The sequence below is a fragment of the Syngnathus scovelli genome, chromosome 17 (assembly GCF_024217435.2).
Source record: "Syngnathus scovelli strain Florida chromosome 17, RoL_Ssco_1.2, whole genome shotgun sequence".
In the NCBI taxonomy this organism is placed as follows: domain Eukaryota; kingdom Metazoa; phylum Chordata; class Actinopteri; order Syngnathiformes; family Syngnathidae; genus Syngnathus; species Syngnathus scovelli.
In genome coordinates, this window is record NC_090863.1 from 7445266 (window position 1) to 7468063 (window position 22798).

Genomic DNA, 22798 nt, shown 5'->3' on the forward strand with positions numbered 1-22798 from the left:
GTTTGCACATGCAAGGTTATTTTGGGTCCAGTATGGACCACTGCCACCCTGTGCACACCGCGAGGGGGGGGGGGAATAATGGGAGGAGTCAAGGTTTCACCCAGCAGTTCCGTCCCGAGCTGTAATACGTTGTCTCAAAACAACAACGGCCCTCAAGCTTTGCCCGCCACCGGCAACATTTCAAAACAAAGATGGACAAGGGTCCTCTGCGGGTGCTGACCGTTCCTACGACCCCTTACTCTGACCAAAGACCAGGGAGCAACGGTCTGAGAAGAAAGGTTCACGTCTTCCAGTCCAGGAGGAACTATCTGCACAATTTCATCCAGTGTATCTTCTCCTCCATTGACCTCCGTGATCGCCAGGGTTCGGCACTGGTGGTAGGGGGTGACGGACGCTTCTTTAGCCAAATGGCCATTGAGGTCATCGTGCAGATGGCGGCCGCCAACGGGGTCAGTGACAGCACGACCGCTTCTTTGCTTACTCTGCATCCAGGGGCCTCCCGCTCGACTCGTACGGGCCGACATTCACCTGTGACATCTCCTCAGGTGGGCCGTCTCATTGTCGGTCACCGCGGCTTCATGTCCACGCCGGCCTGCTCCTGCGTGATCAGAAAATTCAAAGCCATCGGCGGCATCATCCTCAGCGCCGGTCACAGTCCGGCGGGGCCCGATGGAGATTTTGGCATCAAGTTCAACACTGCAAACGGAGGTATGCAGCGGCATTACTCACTCGTAATCCTATCCGACAAGAGCAGTTACTGCGCAGTCACTGAGCCAGACTTCACAGCCTTTCCGAGATTTGGAAACCCTATAGAAACGAAAACACGAAATGGGTCCTTCTGCCTCGTCAAGGGCCGGCCAATGAGGCCGTCGCAGACAAGATCTACCAGATCAGCAGATCTATTGAGGAGTTTGCCATCTGCCCTGGACTCCGACTGGATCTGACAACTCTGGGCAAACAGACATTTGATCTGGAGAACAAGTTCAAACCTTTTACGGGTAAATCTTGGGCAAGCAAAGTCAAAGAAATGAACAGCTAAAGCAACAAAGGTTCTCTCTCCCTTTGTTTTTCTAAGTTGAAATTGTGGATGCTGTGGAGTCCTACGCTAACTTGATGAGGAACATCTTTGATTTTGCTGCTCTGAAAGAACTCCTGTCTGGCGAGAACCGCATCACCGTAAAACTGGATGCCATGCATGGAGGTGAGAACTCGAAACGGCAGAGGAAGACCGTACAGATTTTCTTTGACAACGTTCTGAGGAAGTCCGTACCGTACGGATTTTCTTTGATCGCATTCTATCGTCACACCTGAATCTGTCACTGTCCATATGAATCCGTCTAAAAATTGGTGTCCCAGGCTGATGTCCACAGTCCGACAGCAGAGCAGGTAAGCCTCAGGTCCACGTCTGTCTTATGGCGTATCGCCCGCCTGTTTCCAGTGGTCGGTCCCTACGTGAAGCGGATCCTGTGTGAGGAGTTGGGCTGTCCCGCCAATTCGGCGGTTAATTGTGTCCCATCGGACGACTTTGGAGGTCAACGTCCCGATCCTAACCTCATGGACGCCGCGGACCTGCTTGACAACATGAGGGACGGAGAGCATGACTTTGGTGCAGCATTTGATGGTGACGGGGTGTGTGTGGCCCGCCCGACGTTGAGATGTTGAACTGGATCTCTATTGGAAATCTACGAGTAGGACGAAAGTGAAGCCCAGGTGTTCATTGGATCTTTGTTTGCTTATTGGCTCTCTAGGATCGAAACATGATCCTCGGGAAACACGGCCTCTTTGTCACCCCGTCTGACTCTGTGGCCGTGATTGCTGACAACATCTTTTGTATCCCATACTTTCAGCATAGCGGGGTGAGGGGCTTTGCCCGCAGCATGCCCACAAGTGCTGCCTTAGACAGGTAAAACCTTTGGCCTGCTTCATTTGATGGGATTGACTTGCGTTTGACCATCGAGCTTCCAGATATGCAAACCAATGCGCTAAAGCTTAGCTAGCTTGGCTATCTTTGCGCCAAAGCTCAGCTAGCTTGACTATCTTCGCGCCAAAGCTCAGCTAGCTTGACTATCTTTGGGCAAAGCTCAGCTAGCTTGACTATCTTTGCGCCAAAGCTAAACTAGCTTGAATGTTTTTAGCTAAAGTGACCTTCAAAAGTATTCATTCATAGTTTCAATTCTATCTGTGTAACCTTCAAATAATTTCTATTTGTGTATTTCTTGCAGAGTAGCCAAGGCAACACAAATAGAGCTATATGAAACTCCCACTGGGTGGAAGTTTTTTGGAAACCTCATGGACGCGGGACGACTGTCTTTGTGTGGCGAAGAAAGCTTTGGAACAAGTAATGCTGAACCCTGGAGTTACAACATATTCTTGAGTATTTTCCAGCGGATGATTGCTTGGTCACATCTCATGTCTCAGGTGGAGACCACATTCGTGAGAAGGATGGGCTGTGGGCCGCGCTGGCGTGGCTCTCCATACTTGCCACCAGAAGGCAAAGTGTGGAAGATATACTCAAGTACCACTGGCTAAAATATGGAAGAAACTACTTCACCAGGTGTGCTGTGGCCAAAAGCAGCCGTGCCTTAAAATCATTTGATAGTAGGCCGCGTGGTGAACTTGTGGACTTAATTTTACTCCCAGTATGGCCTGGAAGCACAGTTCATCAATTTACTATTTCTGTGTCTTCTTGGGGTGTTTTCACCAAGTGTAGCAAATTTGGACAGGTTCCCCCTCCCACAAGGGGGACAGCAGCCCGATTACACCTTTGCTCAGAGCATTGCTGCCATCTAGAGGTCGCCATTGCATCATCTGACAGTCAACGCATCATGAAGCATTTCAGTTGACCTCCAAAATGGAAATGACCATTCAAAAGGCTGACCTGATCTATTTTGCTCTTTGTTTTTGCTTTAGATATGACTATGAGAACATAGACATCGATGCAGCTTGTGAAATGATGGAAGATCTGGAGATCATGATTGCAGACAAGTCCTTTGTGAAGCGGCGATTTGCCGTGGAAGACAAAATCTACCGAGTGGAAAAAGCAGACAATTTTGAATACACGGATCCCGTCGACAGCAGTATCACGCGGAACCAGGTACTCCATATTACAAAGACGTACTACGAAGACGGTCTGGAACTTCACGTTTCCTCTGTAGGGTCTGCGGATAGTCTTCTCTGATGGCTCTCGAATCATCTACAGACTCAGTGGGTCGGAAAGTAGCGGCGGCGCCACAGTTCGAATCTACCTGGAAAGCTACGAGAAGGAATACGTTTTTCAAGAAACACAGGTAAATATACAAAAACAAGGAAATGATGCAAAACATGACTTTCGCAGGCCTTTCAGTGATGTAACATTCTCCAACTGTAAAAATAAATAAAATAAAAAAGGGAAGTGCTGAGGAAATGTTGTTTTTGTGTGACAGGTGGTGCTGGCACCGTTAGCTACAATAGCACTCAAGATTTCCCAGCTGCATCACAGGACGGGTCGAACCGGCCCATCGGTCATCACCTAACCAACCGTTTCCAGATTCCCCTGCACTTGCTTTTTATTTTCAATTTTTCATCCAAAGGTGGCAACAAAATTTGAATTTTAGGCAACATTGTGTGTGACTGTGCCACATTAAACATTTATTTTTGCTTTATGACTGACTCCAGCCTGGCCTGTTGTCAACGTTTTACAGTCATTTTTTTTCTTCCTGATCTGGCAAGCTGTGATTTGTGAAATAATATCACATGATAATGCCTAATGCAGCACACTGGAAAATTGAAAGTCATCAGAGAATGACGTCCATAAATTGGAGTGAAATTGAGCAATTGATGAGTCCCGAGGGATAAAAAGTCAACTCGCTCACGCATGGAGTACCCGACACCTTTATCGCATAACAGGTGGCGTTTCTAGAAAATTACAAATAACAATCCTAAAAGTTGAATCCAAATCCCATACCGACAATCTAATTGAGAATATTTTTCTTTTGAGTGACTGTCATTGAAATTTGACCAGCAGGTGCCTGCATGCATTGCATTAGCGGGGCGGGGCAGGGCAGGGCAGGGCAGGGCAGGGCAGGGCAGGGCAGGGCAGGGCAGGGCAGGCCTGGCCTTACTTTTCAGTCTGGAGCTCTGTGATTGCTCATGCACTTTGAAGTGATGCCCCCCATTACGTCTCCAGGTTTAAGGCAAGCTCAACATCAGAGCTAGAGGAAAGAGAAGACATCAAAGCCAAAAAAAAAAAAGGGTAGCAGCCAGAGATGATCTACATTTCCGACTCGAACCAATTTATGCTGATGTAATTTTCCATGAGGCTGAACTTAAGAAGCATCCATCCGTTAGCAGAAGCTTATCCCTGCAAAACAAGGGACGCAGTGAGCTGCCATTTTGCAGCTTCATTCATTTTCCACCAACGCCAAATGTCTTCATTTTTTACCCAACCTCGATCTCCTCAGTGGCTTGGCTGGTAGACAAGAATTAACAAATTCAATCAGACAATTGATAACATAAAGTTGACTATGATTTTATTTTATTTTTTTCAATTTTTCTGACATCAAGTCAGTTGTTGAGTGCGCCACACGTTGCCATGTGATGAAATAAACGACTTGACAAGAGCCGCTTTGTGACAATCGGAAGGGCACATTTGCAATCACTTGCGTCATTGTGGTCGTCGGAGCATCGTCCACTTGACTGACTTTGGCGAATCACGTGACCGCGGAGAAAGGAGCAAGGGAAACCCAGCCGAGCTGAGCCGACTAGTCGTCTACCATGGCTGGTATCAGAGGTAATTGCTTCAGTGTGAAAGCTGGAAATAGTTGCCACTCGGCACTTTTTTCAAGTAGTTGAGCTGCTTGACAATCGGAGCTTCTTTTGTGTAGCTTCAAGTTTTGCAGAGCCATTATAAATCGCTCTCTTCAACAAGTGTCCTATTTTAACTCAAGTCATGCTTTTCTCATGGACACGTTTTTTTTTTTTTTTTTCTTCCTGTAGAGCTGGTCGGCTTGTCTTTTGGTTGCGCCATTGGGCTGACGTTTCTGTTTCTGGGTTGTGCAGTGCAAGAATATGGGTACGTTGTTTTGGACAACAAAGCGGCCATAGTCAAATGCGACGTCACAATGGAAAACATTGATCTTGCTTGCAGACGCAGTCATGTGACTTTGCAGTCTCTAGATTCCAAACATTGGGTGAATTTCTTCCCACTGTCCATCTTGATCATTTCCACTATATAAAAGATGGACAAGAGAAAAATACATCAGAAATGGAACATCATGCAATCACAATTGAAAATTATGTGCTTTTTCTTTCCGCAGAGTTTACTACCCAATGTTTGCGCTTTTTTTGTACGTCCTGAGTCCGGTCCCACTTGTTTTGGTCAACCGTGTCAGTGACGAGTCGGAGCCCGCCAACGCGTGCAAAGATCTGGCCTATTTCTTAACCACCGGAATCGTCATGTCGGCTTACGGCTTCCACCTTGTCCTCGCTCACAGCGGAACGGTGAGTTCTCATGCATTCTTTTTGTAGTTTTTTTTCGACCTGTTATTCCTTGTTTTCTCACTTGCAGGTGGAGTGGCTTGCCTGCAGCCTGGCGCTGACAGGGGACACCATTATCTTCTTCACAATCCTCGGCTTTTACAAGGTGTTTGCAAGTAGTGAAGACTTTAATTGGGAACAGTGGTAAAGTGGAGTTTTTGCCGTCAAAGTGTTTTTCCTCACTAAAGATGACGCCCATTGACTCGCTTGCCACTTGAAGGTTCGGGGAACACAACAGTATTTACAGGGCGAGGCAAAATGAAATTGTTCTCGACAATGGTATTCAACATTTGATTCAAAAGGCAGCTTTTTTTGTCACACGTGACATATCTCGGTGAATTCTTACACACTCATCAAAGTGTTTTATAAGCTCTTGACTGAATTTTGTCTTCTGATTAAAATTGTGTTTTGATTTTGTTTGTGGAGTTGACGCATGTGTATAGCGTCCAACGTAGGATCATGCTGAATTGGAGGAGGTGCAACAGTGATACTGAAAAAGATAGAAGCCAAAAGTGAATACGATGAAAGCGCTTAGCTGTTGCTTGGCAACAGCCATATCATTCACATTGTCCTCCGAGATTGACGCGTGATGTGGCCTTGAACGCAACACGTAGTACTTGAATGGCATAAGTGACATTTTGCGTTAAAAGCAATGCACGTGTGGAATGAAAACTTCGAAAAAAAATAGTTCCAACAGTAGTGACCGAAAAAAAAATAGTTCCAACAGTAGTGACTAACAAAAGAAAAATAATGATTACTATTAAATAGGACGATAATACTTCAGTTCAAAAAAATCAATTCGAAATTGTGTCTTTTATAAACGGTAACTGCCATTCGGTCCAATGAAATCGTTCGACGGTGTGCGTGCAAGAACAGACGGACGGATGGATCCACGCTTCTTCCCTTAGGCTGTTGTCAGTCGGAAGGATCCCGACAGGAGTGGGGCGGAACGCGGCTGTTCGGCCGACCGGCGTAGCACACGCGCAGCTCGCGGAGGGATTTGCGTGGCGGGTGACAAAGCCAATCGATGAGCCGCGGCACGCGAGCGCGAAGCGCGCAAATAAAGCAGGACGACAAATGAGAGCGAGCAGGCAAACAGCGGCTCCGCGACTGGCTGAGGACGTTCGACGGCACCGCCGAGTTCAACTCTTCGGGTATGTTGCTCTCCAAATGTCTTTTGTCTGACTCCAGCTCTCTCTGATGTCCTCTCGCAACTGTCAATGAACATTTTGGAAACGACATTTGCAAAGTTGCGCAACATTTACTGATGCTGGATTTGACGAACTGTGCTTCAGCCCACTTGCAAGATCTCTTTGTATATTTAGCAATATCATTCTAACGATGAACGCAGAATCGACGCGTACGTGATGATGACGTCACTGGTAAGTTTTGAACATCCTGATCATGGTCCTATTTTGTAGGAACTGGACGTTTTGTGTTTCTGCCTTTGTCATTCATCCTTGTGCCTGTTTGCATGCGATTTCCTAACTTGGTTTTGGCAATTGCAATTTCCTGAGAAGCAATTAGTCGAGAGGAATTTCCAAATGTAAACTGCTATTCAGTAGAGCAGAGACAATTACCGAGGTTGAGCAATCCTAATTTGACTCAGCTTCTGCATTTCCATTATTATGCGCCTCCTCCTCATGCCTGAATTTTCTTATGATTCATGCATTATTCACTGACCATTGCAGAAAAGGCTAAAAAAAATAATTAAAAAAAACTCTTGGGAATCTTGATGGTTAACTAAATACCAATAAAAACATTCTGTAACACATTTACCGTTTATTTATTTGTAATTAACAAAGTCAATTATTAAAAGTGTCTACAGATTTAAAGTGGAAAAAAAGTGACACAAAAAATCTTGGTTGCATTGATTTCAATCCCAATAGAAAAAAAAATAATTCAGTCACATAACGAATTCAATTTGTGAACAGTAAATGTTCCTGTCGAGTCATATGAGAAATGACCTCCTCACTCATAATGCTTTGATGAGATCATAAGAACATGTGCTTAGGGACAAAAAAGCGGTTGTTGCCATTAACAGATTTTTTTTTAAATTTACAATTTGATTATTGATTAAACCAAAGCATGCTTTGCCTCCAGCTCCATTGGCTACTTCATAATCAATGCTAGCAGAATTTAGATTGGGAGCTTTATAAGAGTGATGGAAATACACTCCCTCGTTTTTTTTTTGTTTGTTTTTTCCCCCCTCCAGTTCGACTGATTGACTTGAGATATTCACTTGCACTCTCCAATTACCTGTCTGCCATAATACGGATCAGCTCTTCATAATTGTGTTTTATGAGTTGAACTCTGTCATGGCTGTTAATGTGCAATTATTTGTGTGCACACAGTGGGCGTCCAATGCTCCCCTTGTTTGCTTTGAGTGAAGAAGAAGCATCGTGTAATCCAGATGAAATTTTGATTTCTTTAGCCTTCCTTGTTATGGCACCATGAAAGCAGGTGCTGTGATTTATTTTATTTTTTCAAAGTACGCTATCTATTTTTCCACCATTAAGTGTATGAAATTCGAGCCAAAAAGTGCACATTTATCCGAGTGCCGGCCGGTCAGGGATAATGCGGATGGATGCTGGATGCGGGGTGAATTGATGGTGGCACGCATGGAAATATTGATCAATTACTGATGTCTGCCATTTGCTGGGTGTCCAGCTCTGGTTAGTTTCTAACGGATGAGTTAAAGCTTCATTTTCAGGGTCAATTGGCTAAATAGAGTGCTGTGGAAGACCATATTCAAAAAGCACTTGCACTTGCTGACCATGCTAACGTTGAATCTGTTCTGATTGTTTGACCTTGTTTAGCATGCAATTGGAAAGTGCACAGAGAGCGCAATAACGAACCCGCACTTGTTATTGTGTGCAGGTGAACCGGTGGTATTTCCAAAACCGGAACAGAGAGAAAAGTCCAGCCATAGTGAAAGCGGTTCATGATGAAGAAAAGCTGCAGTGTTCAAGGAGTCACTTCGGGAGACGTAAGTATCCATTCTTGCCCGTTCGTGATCTCCATTCACTCGGACTCAAAATGCTTGTTGCGCTCTTTCCTTTGGAGGCGACACCAATGAGCGGGTGTGTCGTGTATTGCTTAAAAAAAATGGCTGTCCGGTCCCCACGAGCACACGCAGACCTGAAGTGTGTGTGTGTGTGTATCTGTGTGTGTGTGCCCATCTGTTGTGTTTCTTTTGGCGACGATGTCGTCGTCCAATTGGACGGCCCGTAATTCCCGACCGACTGTGTCTGGCTCCCGTCACAGTTCTTTCCTTTTTGTTTTGATTTGCAAAATGGTTTGCAAGCACCTGTTTTGTTTTGTTGTTTCATTCTAGACTTGTATTTGTTTTCTTTCTTTCATCTGTTTTGGTTTGAGGCAATCCAATAGCAAAGGTGTCTTTTTTTTTCACATCAATACATGAAAAAAGACTTGCATTCCATTTGCAGCGTTCCCGCCAGCGGCTGCCATTTGAACCAAGAGATCAATCAAGTACTGAAATGACGTCCGGATGTCGCTATTGCAATCGATAGTAAATTGTGCTGTGCCAGCGGAAAATGTGGATATTTTTGAACACACCATCTTTCAAGGAAACAAACGCCCAGGCTCCATTTTCACTTTTTGTAATACTACACACTCTGTGTCTCAAAACAAGCGCAATACGTCACAGCGCTGACATTTCCAAGAAGGCCCTGCTGCATGCAAAGTCAGCAGAAAGACTGCCTTGCTCCTTTTACCGTGAGCTGCCGATGATGATGATGATGTCATTGTCCTCCAGGAGAAGACCCATCCTCCCGGCTGGCAAAGTCCCTCGGGCAGCACCCTCGGAGTTGAGGCGTGTAAGGTCCACCGGCGCTTTTCCGGCAACCTGCAGCTGCCTCCGTTGTCATGGCGACAAGCCGACAAGGAGCGAGAGCGGCGACGTTCGCTAACCCCGGAGGAAGACCCCGTGACTCCGGCCAGGCCCACCAGTCTAGCGCTCGCTTCCCTCCCCCGGATCGACATCACAAAGGCGGACCCCGACAGGTCAGGCGTGCATTTTCAAAGCGCTTTGACTCGGCTGTAAGCGCTTGTAAGAGTCCCGACTGAGCCATTTAGTAATTATGAAGTTATCTTTTTTTTTGTAGGACAACCTCGTCATTTCAGTCCCGACTGATCCATTTAGTCATTAGGAAGTTTTCTTTTTTTTGTAGGACAACCTCGTCATTTGGGTGAAGTGGCCAGATAATCCGCAAGGGTTTAACGTAAAAGGAAAAGAGACGGGCAGGCAGGCAGCCAGATAAACAGCCAATCCCTTCGCCGGCGACCGACTGGCCCGGCCCAGCCAGCCAGATGTGCCTTATCCGCCTGCCGGCGAGCTGGGCCGATCCATACGTTATCCCGCTGTGCGCTCGTGAACAGAAAGAAGCTCCGGCGTCGTTTGTGGCTTATGCATGCACGGGTTCCCGGGTTAGCCGCGACGAAGCGTTTGGACCCGACCAGAAGGGGCGAGAAAGAGACAGCGATGTCACGGAAGTCCCCCCGGCGCAGATTCGGCGGGCACTTTGAGTTCAGCGAGGAGGAGGCGCTGGGCCAAGCGCACCTCTCGGCTATCAGGTGACTCTTGAGCGCACATGGCTCCTGGCTTTGACAAATTGTCGCTATCCTGCCCGTGGCAGATGATGAGATGACGTCGCTAATATGTCAAGTCGGGATTAGGCTGATGTTAAATGAGATGGCGACGGCGCTGTTGTCACATTCATGGGATGGTGTGCGGCTTAACTTACTTTGCGAATGACTTGCCTGAAAGCGCCTCTTGCAATTACGCCATCTTATTGAACCTGAAGGTTGCTGCTGCTTCTGCTGGATCAAAATTGAGTCCAGTGCGGCACATTTCTCTGTGGTGGTTCTCTTCCAATCTCCTCTTTATGTTCTGGTCTTCAGCTCGGAGGGAGAGAACGGCGGCCCGTCGTCGTGCCGCAGTCCCTCGGAACCGCAAGCGTCCCCGGGTTCGGGTCTGTTTGTGCATCCCAACCCGGCGAGCCACGGCCAGCGTCGAGAGTCTTTCCTGTACCGCTCCGACAGTGACTACGAATTGTCCCCCAAGTCTCTTTCTCGAAACTCTTCCATCGTTGGAGAACTGTAAGTGCTTTGCTATTCGTGGCTGCCCACGCTCCACCACTTTGTGATGACTCTTTTGCCCTGGCGTTGCGTTTCAGGCACGGGGAGGACTTGATCGTGACTCCCTTTGCCCAGGTAAGTCAACGTTGGCGCTTTTCTGCCACCTAGTGGCCACCAGTTATCTTTCACCTGCAATACACTTGATTCGATTGTTCTCTCATCGTTTTGATTGCAATCCACTTCTTGTTGACTTGAATTGTTTTTCCAGGTTCTGGCAAGCCTTCGCACCGTCAGGAATAACTTCAGCACATTGACAAACGTGCAATGTGCATCCAACAAGTAAGTCAAGAGCTATTGCCGGCTCGGCTCGGCGCTAAGCCAAGTCCGGTGTGTTTTCCCAATTTTCCCCTCCTTGGCACACTTGATTCGCTCTCAAGCTGATTAGCGGATGGATCATTGGAATCAGGCAAGCAGGACCGGACCTGCCTAGCGCTGCTCTAAAATTCCACCTGAGGGCGCCACTCTACTAAAAAAACTGTTGATTTCAAATTGCCCTGGCAGCTTCCATTTGTCAACAAACACTGTCCAGTGTAAAAAAAAAAACAGTCTAAGCATTGTTTTGTGCATATGTTGACCATATAAATAATATAATATGAATTCAGCTGAAAAGTATCTTACATTTTTCCATTTTTGTGTCGCTGTGCAATTACAGGAGGTCTCCTGCAGCTAACCAGCCTCCTCCAAAACTCAGTTTGTCAGGTAAGCTCACTTGGTGACCTTATCAGAATAATGCGTGGAGTGACGCACGCGCAACAAGCCCGATACTTCCGAAAATGACAAAGGTAGCTCATGCTCCAAATTGGCATGGACGCAAACCATTGAGAGGAAGTTTGCATCATTTCATTTCCTGTTTTTTTTTTTTTTGGGGGGGTTTTTTTCCTCTCACCTTCCCAAAACATGCACACTGGCTTAATGACTCAAAGACGGGGGTATGACTGTGAGTGCGGATGCTTGTTTTTGGGGCTCGAAAGAATATTCCCCGTTCCACAATCAGAAAGTACGGATGAGAGCAGGGGAGGAGCTACGGCTATTGTTTCCTGCCGCACTGGTTCTTCCAGCTCGATTGACGTCAGTAAGGCCTTCAAAGATCTCAAGCATCTCAACTTCCCATCATCGCACCGCTTGGGAAAAAACAAGTGCGCAACTTGTCAACAGCTTGGCTTTGCTTCTGCATACAACGATGATCTGTTAAGACGAGGAAGAAAAGCAAAGCCGTCACACTTGAATGACATCTTTTCTGTCATCAGATATTTCTGAGACTACAAAGAATTCCCACCTGCCCCTGAGAAATAGTGATTGCTCTCATTTTCTCACCTCCCCAAACAGAAAAGGAGACCAGATTTTTCCTGTTTTCCCCCTAATAGTGAGAAAACATCCGGTCTGCCTGGCTGGGACCAGATCTTAAATACCAACTTGCCAGATAGAATCAAATATTTATTTATTTTTTTCCTCCCCAAGCATTTGAATCCCATTTGATACGGGCCGATTGAAAAGAGCCAAAAAGCACGTTGTTTCAGTCACGAGCTGTGAAGCGGAAAAGGCGAGCAGGGGCCATGCTGCCGGACGCGCTCGTGTGTTTTGGACACACATCTGACTCGGTCTCGTGAGTCCAGCAGCTGACAAAGGCCTCGACTGATTCCGATTAGAGGTTTTGCTTTGCTTCGATGAGTGGCCACGCACGTGCTTGACTGTCTCATATGATGAATCTGGAACAGTCATCAGGAGCATCAACCACTCTTAGTCATTTGTTTTGAATCTTTCAGCTCTGTCTAATCATGTATATTTGACTCCTTTAAAGAGGATGGCCCGCATATGATTTGTCCGCTCACTCGCTCCGGTTCAGTCTCGGCCGGTAACTCAAATCCGCAGCGAGAAATCCGTTTCAGGTTTTCCAGGCCTGCGGCCAAAGGAGAGGATCCTGAGGGCTGGAAGCTGCAGCTCGTTTAAGTATTTGAATTATGTCATTGACGTCAGCAGAGTCATAAACCTTGTTGCTGCCCATCCCTCCGGCTGTCCCGTGCCAACAAAGCTGCATGGCGCATTGTTTGAGGAGCGTCAAGTGAGTGTGCCTGCGTGCGTATGTTTGTTTAACAACTCCAGTTTTGATAGGTTATGTAAACTCCCTCATCAAAATTCCAGCTCATTAGTGAGAGAAGAAGTTTCGGTGTTGAACGCACACGTGCTCTCGATTCGTTTTGATTCACTTACAAAACGATTCGGAACCAGTTTGACACGGACGATTGTGCTCTCGATTTATTTTGCTTCACCTACACCCAAAATGATTCGGATATACGTCTGACAATTGCACCACCTCCTCAGCAGGATGATGACTTAATTACTGGGGAGTCAAATCGAAAACTTTTCACAAGGAAAGTGAGCGATGTCACGTTTCAATCCAAAGAATAAGCGAGCGAAGATGGTGCTACAGCAAAAAAAAAGAAAAAAAGAAATCTGATGACATGAACGACCTGCGCCAGACTTTGTCCACTTCATCCCGGAACGAATTATTTCCCTTTCCATTATTCCCAATGGGAAAAACATCTTTGGAAATTGAAACAAACATCAGTTTGACGAGGGCTACTTGTAAGGAATCAAGCGGTCTCTTATCCAATTTCAAACTATTTATGTCGCAATTTATTTCACTGCCAACATTTAACCGTTCGGCTCGAAATAGTCTTACACCCCTCATAAAAAAAAAAAAAAACTGACGTACGTCGGTTACGATAAGATGACCAAGTGGTCAGACATTTGCATGTCAGAGTCAAACGTAGGAAACAATGAATAGAACATTGTTGCACATTTTCATTGCTGTCTCTTTCTCACAATGAGATCATGGTGAAGAATGTTGCACTTGAAGCTAGCTGTTGACTCAAGCCTAAGTGAATGTATTATTTCCTGATAAGCATGCATGAATTCAACATTAGTCACAACATCCACGTCAAAGTTGTGGATGAAACATTTTTCTTCAACGTCTAATGCTGCTGCAGCTGCTCACGTGATATTGCAGCAGTGCTTTTCTATTCCCTTCTATTAGAGTTCTGCTTCTCCTGTTGCCGCTGGCCCAAACAAGGTGGCAGAACGGATAAGGCCGTGCACTTTGGCAAACCGCACGCGCGCTTCAGTCAGACGGCCAAGGAAATGGCTTTGGCTTGCATGAGCACAGAGACGGGCAGTGTGAGCCGGATGAGAGCGGAAGGTGTCTTGGCCACCAATGAATTTTGGGGCGGGCTTAGCCCAGCCAGTGTTGTTGGCGCTCACAGAGGCCGGTTTGTGGCCCTATAGGCCAGAGAGCCGAGCCAGACAGAGCGTGTCTGGACACTGAGGCCTGTTGTCCTCATAGCAGCCGCATATGGCCGAGGCATTAGGACACGGTGCATGAAGAGAGAGAGAGAGAAAAAAAAAAAAGGAAGACGTCCATTGAAAAACAGGCTGGAAAAGTACCACGCGCTCCATCCGGGGCCTGAGCGTGCGTCATAGCGCTTTTGACGCTAGAGCCAATCAAGTTTGTAAACAAGGTCAAGCCAGAACGCGTCGGCTTCTGCTCAAAGGCCCGAAATGCAACACCGATCGCGTCGCTATGGCTGTAATTGACAAAAATCCAAATATGTTAGACAAGTATGGCTAATAAATTTGGGAAATATCCAAACATACCACGTTATAAGGGAACCAACCCAGAATAGCAAATAACTTTATTCCAGCAAATGAAAGGATTTGAGGGACGTCTGAAAAATACGCTCCTCAAAATGCGAATAATTAAGCCGCCCGCTGATAATTGTACGGCAACTTGGAATTGCCGTACGGCTCCGACTTCAAAGTACATCTGCAAACGTTTTGGAGATATATCACCAATAAATATTTGTCTGATTCTAAAAATGAGCGAACGACGGTATTTGCAGCATACCTGAGCGCCTTTGATTTTTGCCCAGTCCTTTTGAACTGCCTCTTTCTGTCACGCTTGACCGAAGGGAACTGGAGCAGGATGTGGTTGCACCTTCTTGGCAGCAGAGAGAGACCGAGACCGAGACCTCCGCTCGTGGACCGAGTCCAAGTTTCGACAGCTAACCACGTTTTGCATTGAAGTCTTTGAGCTTCATTTTTCACTGGGATAGCTCGCTAGTTTCTATCCAAGGGTAACTTTGGCGCTCAAGTTGGGGCGAATATTTCGAAGGTGAGCGTATCTGCCGACGGGCTGGGCGCTTTGAAGCTGGATCTTGACGTAAAACGGGGAGCAGCGTGTCTTGTTGTGCTAAGCAGAGCAGAGCAGAGCAGATGGGCCAAATGGATTCCATGTGTGACGCTTTGCTTATGAGGTCAAGGAAAAGGAAGGTGGGGAGATCCAGATGTGTGCAGGCACAAATTTGTTGAATCAACAAACGCTTCATACTACATACGTAGACTGACGCATTTGAATTAGCACTTTGAAGTAATAAGTCTGGATTTCCTTTTTTTATTTTTTCTTGACATGCACCTGGATTGTCCTTCACCTGGTCTGAATTCTGCCCTGTCGTGTTTTATGCAAGTTCAAGTAGGAAGTACTTTGCCTTTTTGGCACCTGGCTCAGTCCTGCTTTGGCCTCCCTCCAATGTTTGCTGTCCGATGCTTCATCTCTAGTCAAAAATGGGGTTAAGCAGACGTTACTTTGAGCTGAAATGACTCAACCCCGATCCGGTCGCAATGAATGTCGGCTTGGGGACAATCCGCCAACTGCAGGAGGCGGCAGCACGCGGCTGACTTTGTCCAATGGCTCCGTGGAGCTGCCAAGGGGGAGGGGGGAGCAGACTGAGAGGGGGGGGGGGGGGTCTGTGAAGGCACAGAGAGAAAGGGGCTACTGAGAGACTAACTGTAGTAACTCAGTTTGTCTGAGAGTTGAACTTTGTGAGGCGGTGCAACAAAATGAAGGAGTTGTGTGCGTGCAACTCCCCGTCTTCGGTCTCCGCAGAAGCTCCCGGCTGTTCGGCCGGCATGCTGCCGGGGACCCCCGACATGGATTTAGATCCTTTGGGCCCTGACTACGTGTCCGTATGTCTGTTGGCAGATGAGTCTTACCAGAAGCTGGCCATGGAGACCATGGATGAGTTAGACTGGTGTCTGGACCAATTGGAGACCATCCAGACCTACCGCTCCGTCAGTGACATGGCATCCAACAAGGTATGACTCTTCAACCTTTATCATATGTTAAGGAATATTCAGAAGAAAGAGTGTGCATGTGTGTCGTTGACGATGGATGGCGTGTGGAGACCTCTGAGTGGTCAGACAGACTAGCAAGCGTTGTTCAGCATGAAGTGACCCATCACAAAGCGCTACTGCTGCTGGGAGAGCGCAAAGGTTCACAAGTTGCTACGTTGCAAGATGCTGTGCTAGCGTCAAAGCTCTCAGGTGTATCCGGGACCACACAGCCCGTTGACCGCTAGCCTGGTCTGGATGACCTCAGCCTCCTCCACGGCCGTCCCCCGCTATGATTAGCCTGGCCGCTGCGGCTGCCGCTGCCGGCCTTGGGCAAACACAGCCATCTGAATGCAGTTAGAGGAGTTTAGCCTTCTGCGGGCGGGCGGGCGGGCGGGCTGACGTGCGAGCGAGCCCCTGGGCTGGTCGGAAACTTGAATTCACGTGTGGTCACTTGCTCTTTGAAGTGCTGCCGTCCTCAGAGGGGAGGGTGGGGGAATGATTGAAACAGAAGTAGTGGAGGGTCTGGAAGAAATGGTCATTCAATTATAGCCTTCCATAAAAGTGCGGCCAGCACATCACGCAGCGTCTCGTTCATTTTTGTTTTGAGGCCAGATTCTTTCTTTTGATTGCTCAGCGTTTACCAAGAAACGCCTGTGTTGACACTCCAAACAGACGTAAATGAGCCACAAGTCGTTCTGGGTTTTGCCAGATTGCGTCGTCGTCCTTGTTTTGCAAGAGGCCTGCAATACTCTTCTTGATTTTTGAGTGAAGGACGGCCAAGGCATGCCGCAAGACTTGTCACATAAGAGTGCTCAACACGCACGCTCCACCGTGCCTGTAAATTTCCGCATACGAGGTTTCATACCTGAAACCGTATTCGTCATCTGAAGTAAAAGAGGAAGGAAGGAGGTGGAGACACATTTTGCCCCGAGGTGGTGGGCGGAGCCATCCAGCCGGCTCTTGTGAGACTGAAGGCCGGCCACTCACTTAACACTTAAGTCATTCCACTGTGAAAGCTTCACTTGTCGCTTAATGGAGTGATCCCTCCCTGGAGTACACTCAATGATTTTTCATGTCGTGCTTGGACTTTTGTCACGTGACAATGGGACTATGTTTGTGTGAAAAAGACAGGACAAACGCTCAGATGCTAACTAGTTGGAATAAGGTAAGTTGTGGTGCTCCGAAATGTGCTGAACACGCTGCATTTTACCGATGGATGGATGGATGGATGGATGGATGGATGGATGGATGGATGGATGGATGGATGGATGGATGGATGGATGGATGGATGGATGGATGGATGGATGGATGGATGGATGGATGGATGGATGGATGGATGGATGGATGGATGGATGGATGGATGGATGGATGGATGGATGGATTTGAGCTTGGTTAACAAAACTGATCACCACCAAATATAATTCTTCTTTTGAACTTGTGTTGTTGAGGTCAAAGGTCGTTTGTAGCACAGTTAAGCCAGTGGCAGTCTTCTTTCGTGGTTGTTGTTAGTGGATGATGACGGTGGCTTGATGTCATTTTAGTCTGTCTACCTTTCCTTCATTTAAATGGAGCGTCATCTATTCTATTCATCACATTAGCTCCTCGTACAAATGAATAGAAGCGGCATTTGCTCGCAACACGCCGGCGCTTTGAAGCCCGCCGTTGCCGAGTACACGTCGGATCTGTTCTGCATGACTGAACAGAGGAAAGATGGGAGGCAAGCAGCCCAGATGGTGGCCGAGAGCGGCGACGGGCTTGCGCGTGACTCGCAATATTAGCCGTGACGAGAGAAAGGGCGAGAAATGTTGCCAGTGGGATTCCCCCAACTTCCCTTTTTGATAGAGCAAAGCAAAATGGGAAGATTCAGCAGTCTTTTCACCTCAGGGGACTCCTCTCTCTCTCTCGCTCTCTCTCTCTCGCTCTGTCTCGCGCTCTGTCTCGCCTTCCTTTCCTTTTTGCATCGCTCAATGTGGCAACAGGAAGGCTGGATTTCCCCCTCCTATGTGACAGGATTCCATCTGGATGGCGAGAGGCGCTCAGCAGGGAGGTCGGATGTAGCGAGAACGGCAAGACAAAAGGAAATCTATTCAGCGCGTGCCTGGGGCTGGGGGGGGGGATTCCATCACATGCGCTGTGATTCCGTGATGAAGATGCGGATCTGTAGCACAGGCAGCCCCCCTTCTTCTGGGGCCGGCGACGGTTTTGGACACGTGAGCAAAGCGGTCGCGTCTGGAGGTCTCGGGATGCGGGTCTGAGCTTAGCTGATCAGAGAGGAGCGCAGGAGGCTTCTGTCGGGGTTCGGTACAGCTCAGCACCATGCCTGAGGCCAACTACATGTTCTCCGTGTCCTGGGGCTACATCAAGGTGTGTCCCATTTGGTCACTGGAGCCCACAAAATGAACGTCCTCTGAAGTCCACGTGTGCAAACTGTATTTGAAATGCCTCCAATTCAATTTGGATTTCTCTCCAGCCCAATTGGGGTGGACTGAGTGTATGATTATTTGGGGTTGTGTCAACTATGAAGGGTAATCTAGCGCGGTCCTCATGAGACTTTGTTTCCATTTTGTCTTCACACAGTTCAAAAGGATGCTGAACCGGGAGCTGAGCCACCTGTCTGAGATGAGTCGCTCAGGGAACCAAGTGTCAGAATACATCTCCAACACATTCCTAGGTAAGCCCCGATCCGACACATACGCACGTGTCCTTGATCCGGTCTGGGGGGCCCCCCTTACTCTGACTTGTGAGCCCACTCCGCCGCAGAGGAGCACGTGCCAGTAACCCCGGAGTCTCGAAAGTGGCCTCAGCCGCCTTTTGGTGTCTCTAAAAAGCTTCGCTAGCGCCATTTAGCCGCTCACGCTGCCCCTTTGAGACTTTATCCGCCTAATATTCCCGGCCGAGGCAAAGGATGGAAAACAGTTGACGGGAGGAAAAAAAACAAATGGAGGCCCGAGAGAAACTGGAGCTCACAGAAGGATGCCGGATTTGGTGTCATCTGCATTGCAGCTCGCACCTGTTTCCCTCCCTCCCTCCCTCCCGGATTTTGCCGCTGGCTTGCTTTCTGCAGCCGCTTATGCTCGGTTCATGTGGCACGCGAGGATGATTTCTTTCTTTTCTCGCCAAGAATGAGGTGGCGATGTGAGCCGCGCATTCTTTTCCGGCGCTTGTTTTAGTTGCAAACGTGAAGCCGTCGAGTGCATCCGTTCGAGGAAAAAGACATTCTATGATTAACACGGACGTTTGTGAACCCGCGCAGACAAACAGAATGAGCTGGAGCTTCCGTGTCCCGTTCCCAAATCGAGGGAAAGGAAGCGGCGGCAAGGCCAGCAGCAGCAGCAAGGCGGGATGATGACTCACATCGGCGGGGTCAGGAAGGTCAGCTACACGCCGGGCATCTCTGGAGGCGCCGCCGCCAATCGCTTTGGGGTCAAGACGGATCAGGAGGAACTACTGTCTAAGGTGACGAGATGTCTCTAGGAAGCAAAATGGGCATATCTTGGACTCAATGGCTTACAGTCCTCCTGTGTGTGGAATGAATTCAGGACCTGGAGGGCATCAATAAATGGGGACTGAATATCTTCCGGGTGGCAGAGCACTCCCACAACCGACCCCTCACTTGCATCATGTACGCCATCTTTCAGGTCCGTGTCCAAGTGCCGAACCCAAGCTTTCTTCACCGACTTTGGTTCCTGGCCCAAACGTTTGCTCTCTGCCTGTGTCATGCAGGAGCGAGACCTGATGAGGACCTTCAAGATTCCAACGGACACGTTTGTGACGTTCATGCTCACCCTGGAGAGCCACTACCACTCTGACGTGGCTTACCACAACAGCCTGCACGCCGCCGACGTGGCGCAGTCCACTCACATCCTGCTGTCCACGCCAGCGCTAGATGTGAGTCCTCCTTCTGTCATTTGGAAGCGGTTCAATTTGAAATTGCAAATGTGAAGGCCTTCTATCAGGAATGCCGCGACGTTAGGAGGTGGTTGGCTTTGAAATAGGGCCAACTGGCAGCGTTTTGTAATCGTTTTACGAGCATTGACGTCAAGCCGAATGAAATCGCGTAACGAGGAAGGAAAGGCGCGACAAGCCTGCTCGCCCAGTTGGTCTAATTAGCCTCATTTGTTTGATTGTCCTCTCCCATCCACGGCAGGCCGTCTTCACCGATCTGGAGATCCTGGCGGCTATTTTTGCAGCCGCCATTCATGATGTGGACCACCCGGGCGTGTCCAACCAGTTCCTAATCAACACCAGTAAGTGTCGAGCCGTGCGAGGATCAGCGTGGGTGTCGATTGCACGGTCGCTATAGTTACCCGCGCTCCCTTTCGTTTCATTGCTCAGACTCCGAACTGGCTCTGATGTACAACGACGAGTCGGTGCTGGAGAACCACCATCTGGCCGTGGGCTTCAAACTGCTGCAGCAAGACAACTGCGACATCTTCCAAAACCTTGGCAAGAAGCAGAGGCAAACGCTCCGGAGGATGGTCATAGACATGGTAAGCCAGCCAGCAAGTAAAGCTGGGCGAGGCCGGTCGCCAGGGTTCGGCCGGGCGCCATGGTCGCCGTCACGTCCTCGCCTCCTGACGCCCTCTTCCTCTCCAGGTTTTGGCCACGGACATGTCCAAACACATGAGCCTGCTGGCAGACCTAAAGACCATGGTGGAGACCAAGAAGGTGACCAGCTCGGGAGTGCTTCTACTGGACAACTACACAGACAGGATGCAGGTAACCAGCTAGCACCTGGGACAAAGGGCACAAAGATCCAGAGACTCAACCTTGGGCCGTTTGCTGCAGGTTCTTCGTAACATGGTCCACTGCGCCGATCTGAGCAATCCCACCAAGCCTCTGGATCTGTACCGGCAGTGGACCGACAGGATCATGGACGAGTTCTTCCACCAGGGTGACCGAGAGAGGGAGCGGGGGATGGAGATCAGCCCCATGTGTGACAAGCACACGGCGTCCGTGGAGAGAACGCAGGTGGGCCGCTTGTGGAATTTCCACTTGGGGGCGGGGCTTGCCATTTTTAATGCAATTCTGTTTTATCGAAAATAAAGGCTTCTACTCCATTGCGATGTGAATTCAAGACGTATATGTCTCGTGTACTGACGCTATCCCCCCTTCCTTCCTCCCTTCCTTCCATCTAGGTGGGCTTCATCGACTACATCGTGCATCCTTTGTGGGAGACGTGGGCCGACCTGGTCCACCCGGATGCCCAGGACATCTTAGATATGCTGGAGGACAATCGGAACTGGTACCAGAGCATGATCCCCCAGAGTCCCTCCCCTCCCTTCTACTCCGGCGACGGGGGCCCACACGGGGAAACGGAGGCCCTCCCGCTTGCCAGCAAATTTCACTTTGAGCTGATGCCGGACGAGCGGGAAGAACACGAGAACGCGCCGACGACGCTCCCGGGGACGCACGACGTCTCTCCGGCCGAGACTTAGCCGCTCCGGAGCGAGCGGGCGCTAGCTCGGAAGATTGCGGCACCTCTCGGAGATCATGTTGAATTGCAGTGGAGCAATCCTGCAACGGCGGCTCTTTAGAGCTTCCCGAGAAAACGCGGCTGACGACCGCGGCGGTTTGCTTTTGAAAGCGGCCGGCCCGCTTGCTTCTATTGAAGCTCGCAAACACGCCGGCTACTGTCCCAAAGGAACGCCAAGTGCACAGTATTCCTCCGCCTTGTCGGAGCAGTGGGAAAATCGCTTCGGGACGTTTGTTGAATTCATTTGGAATCAGAAAATTTGTCTTTGGATAGACTGTCGGTCAGCACGCTACTTGTAACCAAAACGGGTTTTTATTTATCCCTCCCTCTCTTTCCAGCGTCTTGAAAATGATTGTGTGCCTTTTTTTTAACAAACATGTCCTTTTGTATTTGTTTTTTTCTAATTTATTGAACTCGTTTATGTAGCTGTGATAGCTTTTTTTACAGAGCAGACAAAGTGTTTGTCTCACACAGTCTTCCTAAAGTTGTGGCTGGCAACAGCGTAAGCTCTTCCTCACCGAGCAGCACCAAGTTCAGTGCTCGCATCTCCAGATCAAAGATCACTTTGACTTCCCAGCACTTTTTTTGCACTTTGTGGCCCAAAGTGAGGACACCAATGGTTAACACGTCAAACCAAAATGTGTGTGTGCGTGTGTTTTTCCTCGAATCCAAAGATGTTGTCATTTTGATGCTATTGCCGCCATCTTGTAAAAGTCTTTGCGTCCGTGTGAAGTAGGAGGATGACAAAAGCTAACCATAAGTTTGTTTCAAGGAACCCTAACCCCGTGATTCGTTCTAAACGGTAAACAACAAGCGAGTGACGTAATTATGGTATCTTGCCGTTTTGATTGTGGCACTTTCCCGACGGTTCTGCAGCTGGTTGCTGATCTGTCAACATTACCTTCCAGGTACTGCGTGCTGGCTTTTTGTGTGTGTAAAATGATCAGAGAATTGCACAGACTCTGGTTGCACCCAGCGTTGTGCTCTTTCTTTCATTTATTCTCTTTTCCTTGTACAGTGTTATTGTTGTGTTATTTATATGCACAAACACGTCAAATCAGTTTGAGCAAACCGGTCCGGTGGCTCCGTGCTCGGCTCTTTTGTTGACGTGACGTGATGCGGTTCCAATTGGAACTTTTTGGAAAAGTACTGTACTTTTGGATCCACCTCCCTTGGGGTGCAAATTATGTCTCACCTCAGCTAGTCAAGTTCTCCATCAACGTGTACGGTGACGGGTCATTGTACGATGTCGGTCAAAATGTACCGCCAAATAGATTTTTTGTTTTCCTTTCCTCTAGTAAGATGCTTTATGTTGTGCTCAACAAATGTTTTTCTGTCCGATTATTAAAACGGGCGTGAATGACAATATTTTACTCACTCTGGAGTCTTTTTGGGTGGAGAAGTCTCTTCCAAATTCAGTCCCAGGGGCCACAGACTCGACACAATGTAAACAGGAAGAATAGAAGAGATAGCGATGCTATG

General features: G+C 48.3%; 3 protein-coding genes across 6 annotated transcripts; all 3 read left to right on the top strand.

Annotated features, from left to right (window-relative positions):
- The first annotated feature begins 88 nt into the window (after positions 1-88).
- LOC125984940 (phosphoglucomutase-1-like) lies at positions 89-3641 on the top strand. Of its 3 annotated transcripts, XM_049747291.1 has the most exons (11): positions 89-449; positions 546-708; positions 852-998; positions 1076-1201; positions 1439-1629; positions 1749-1903; positions 2223-2338; positions 2419-2554; positions 2911-3094; positions 3156-3287; positions 3423-3641. In XM_049747291.1, the coding sequence occupies exons 1-11, from the start codon at positions 192-194 to the stop codon at positions 3510-3512; spliced, it is 1698 nt and encodes a 565-aa protein (XP_049603248.1). In that variant the 5' UTR covers positions 89-191; the 3' UTR covers positions 3513-3641. The 3 variants fall into 3 exon arrangements, 2 of the variants coding, with proteins under 2 accessions (XP_049603248.1, XP_049603247.1); XR_007487168.1 differs by having other exon boundaries at positions 89-708; positions 3200-3287; XM_049747290.1 differs by having other exon boundaries at positions 89-708.
- Positions 3642-4614: 973 nt separating this feature from the next.
- On the top strand, positions 4615-5931 carry LOC125984973 (leptin receptor gene-related protein-like). The gene is made up of 4 exons (XM_049747346.1): positions 4615-4768; positions 4975-5050; positions 5295-5478; positions 5546-5931. Exons 1-4 carry the CDS (start codon positions 4753-4755, stop codon positions 5660-5662), a joined length of 393 nt encoding a protein of 130 aa, XP_049603303.1. The 5' UTR covers positions 4615-4752; the 3' UTR covers positions 5663-5931.
- Positions 5932-6513: 582 nt separating this feature from the next.
- On the top strand, positions 6514-22684 carry LOC125984933 (3',5'-cyclic-AMP phosphodiesterase 4B). Of its 2 annotated transcripts, XM_049747271.2 has the most exons (17): positions 6514-6668; positions 8395-8503; positions 9293-9540; positions 10438-10635; positions 10713-10749; positions 10883-10953; positions 11327-11373; positions 15710-15822; positions 18418-18511; positions 19094-19296; positions 19380-19478; positions 19564-19728; positions 19988-20087; positions 20176-20330; positions 20437-20559; positions 20629-20811; positions 20979-22684. In XM_049747271.2, the coding sequence occupies exons 2-17, from the start codon at positions 8459-8461 to the stop codon at positions 21276-21278; spliced, it is 2181 nt and encodes a 726-aa protein (XP_049603228.1). In that variant the 5' UTR covers positions 6514-6668; positions 8395-8458; the 3' UTR covers positions 21279-22684. The 2 variants fall into 2 exon arrangements, with proteins under 2 accessions (XP_049603228.1, XP_049603229.2); XM_049747272.2 differs by lacking the exons at positions 6514-6668; positions 8395-8503; positions 9293-9540 and adding an exon at positions 10004-10110.
- The last annotated feature ends 114 nt before the right edge of the window (positions 22685-22798 follow it).

What these genes read in the sequence shown, in the direction of transcription:
- LOC125984940 (XM_049747290.1), top strand. Translation starts at nt 192, where the DNA reads ATGGACAAGGGTCCTCTGCGGGTGCTGACCGTTCCTACGACCCCTTAC. An exon ending in CGAAGAAAGCTTTGGAACAA is followed by an intron (nt 2,339 to 2,418) that starts GTAATGCTGAAC and finishes CTCATGTCTCAG; the next exon opens with GTGGAGACCACATTCGTGAG. An exon ending in GGAAGAAACTACTTCACCAG is followed by an intron (nt 2,555 to 2,910) that starts GTGTGCTGTGGC and finishes TTTTTGCTTTAG; the next exon opens with ATATGACTATGAGAACATAG.
- LOC125984973 (XM_049747346.1), top strand. An exon ending in TGTGCAGTGCAAGAATATGG is followed by an intron (nt 5,051 to 5,294) that starts GTACGTTGTTTT and finishes TTCTTTCCGCAG; the next exon opens with AGTTTACTACCCAATGTTTG. An exon ending in TCCTCGCTCACAGCGGAACG is followed by an intron (nt 5,479 to 5,545) that starts GTGAGTTCTCAT and finishes TCTCACTTGCAG; the next exon opens with GTGGAGTGGCTTGCCTGCAG.
- LOC125984933 (XM_049747271.2), top strand. Translation starts at nt 8,459, where the DNA reads ATGATGAAGAAAAGCTGCAGTGTTCAAGGAGTCACTTCGGGAGAC. An exon ending in TGTCCACGCCAGCGCTAGAT is followed by an intron (nt 19,729 to 19,987) that starts GTGAGTCCTCCT and finishes CATCCACGGCAG; the next exon opens with GCCGTCTTCACCGATCTGGA. An exon ending in ACTACACAGACAGGATGCAG is followed by an intron (nt 20,560 to 20,628) that starts GTAACCAGCTAG and finishes CGTTTGCTGCAG; the next exon opens with GTTCTTCGTAACATGGTCCA.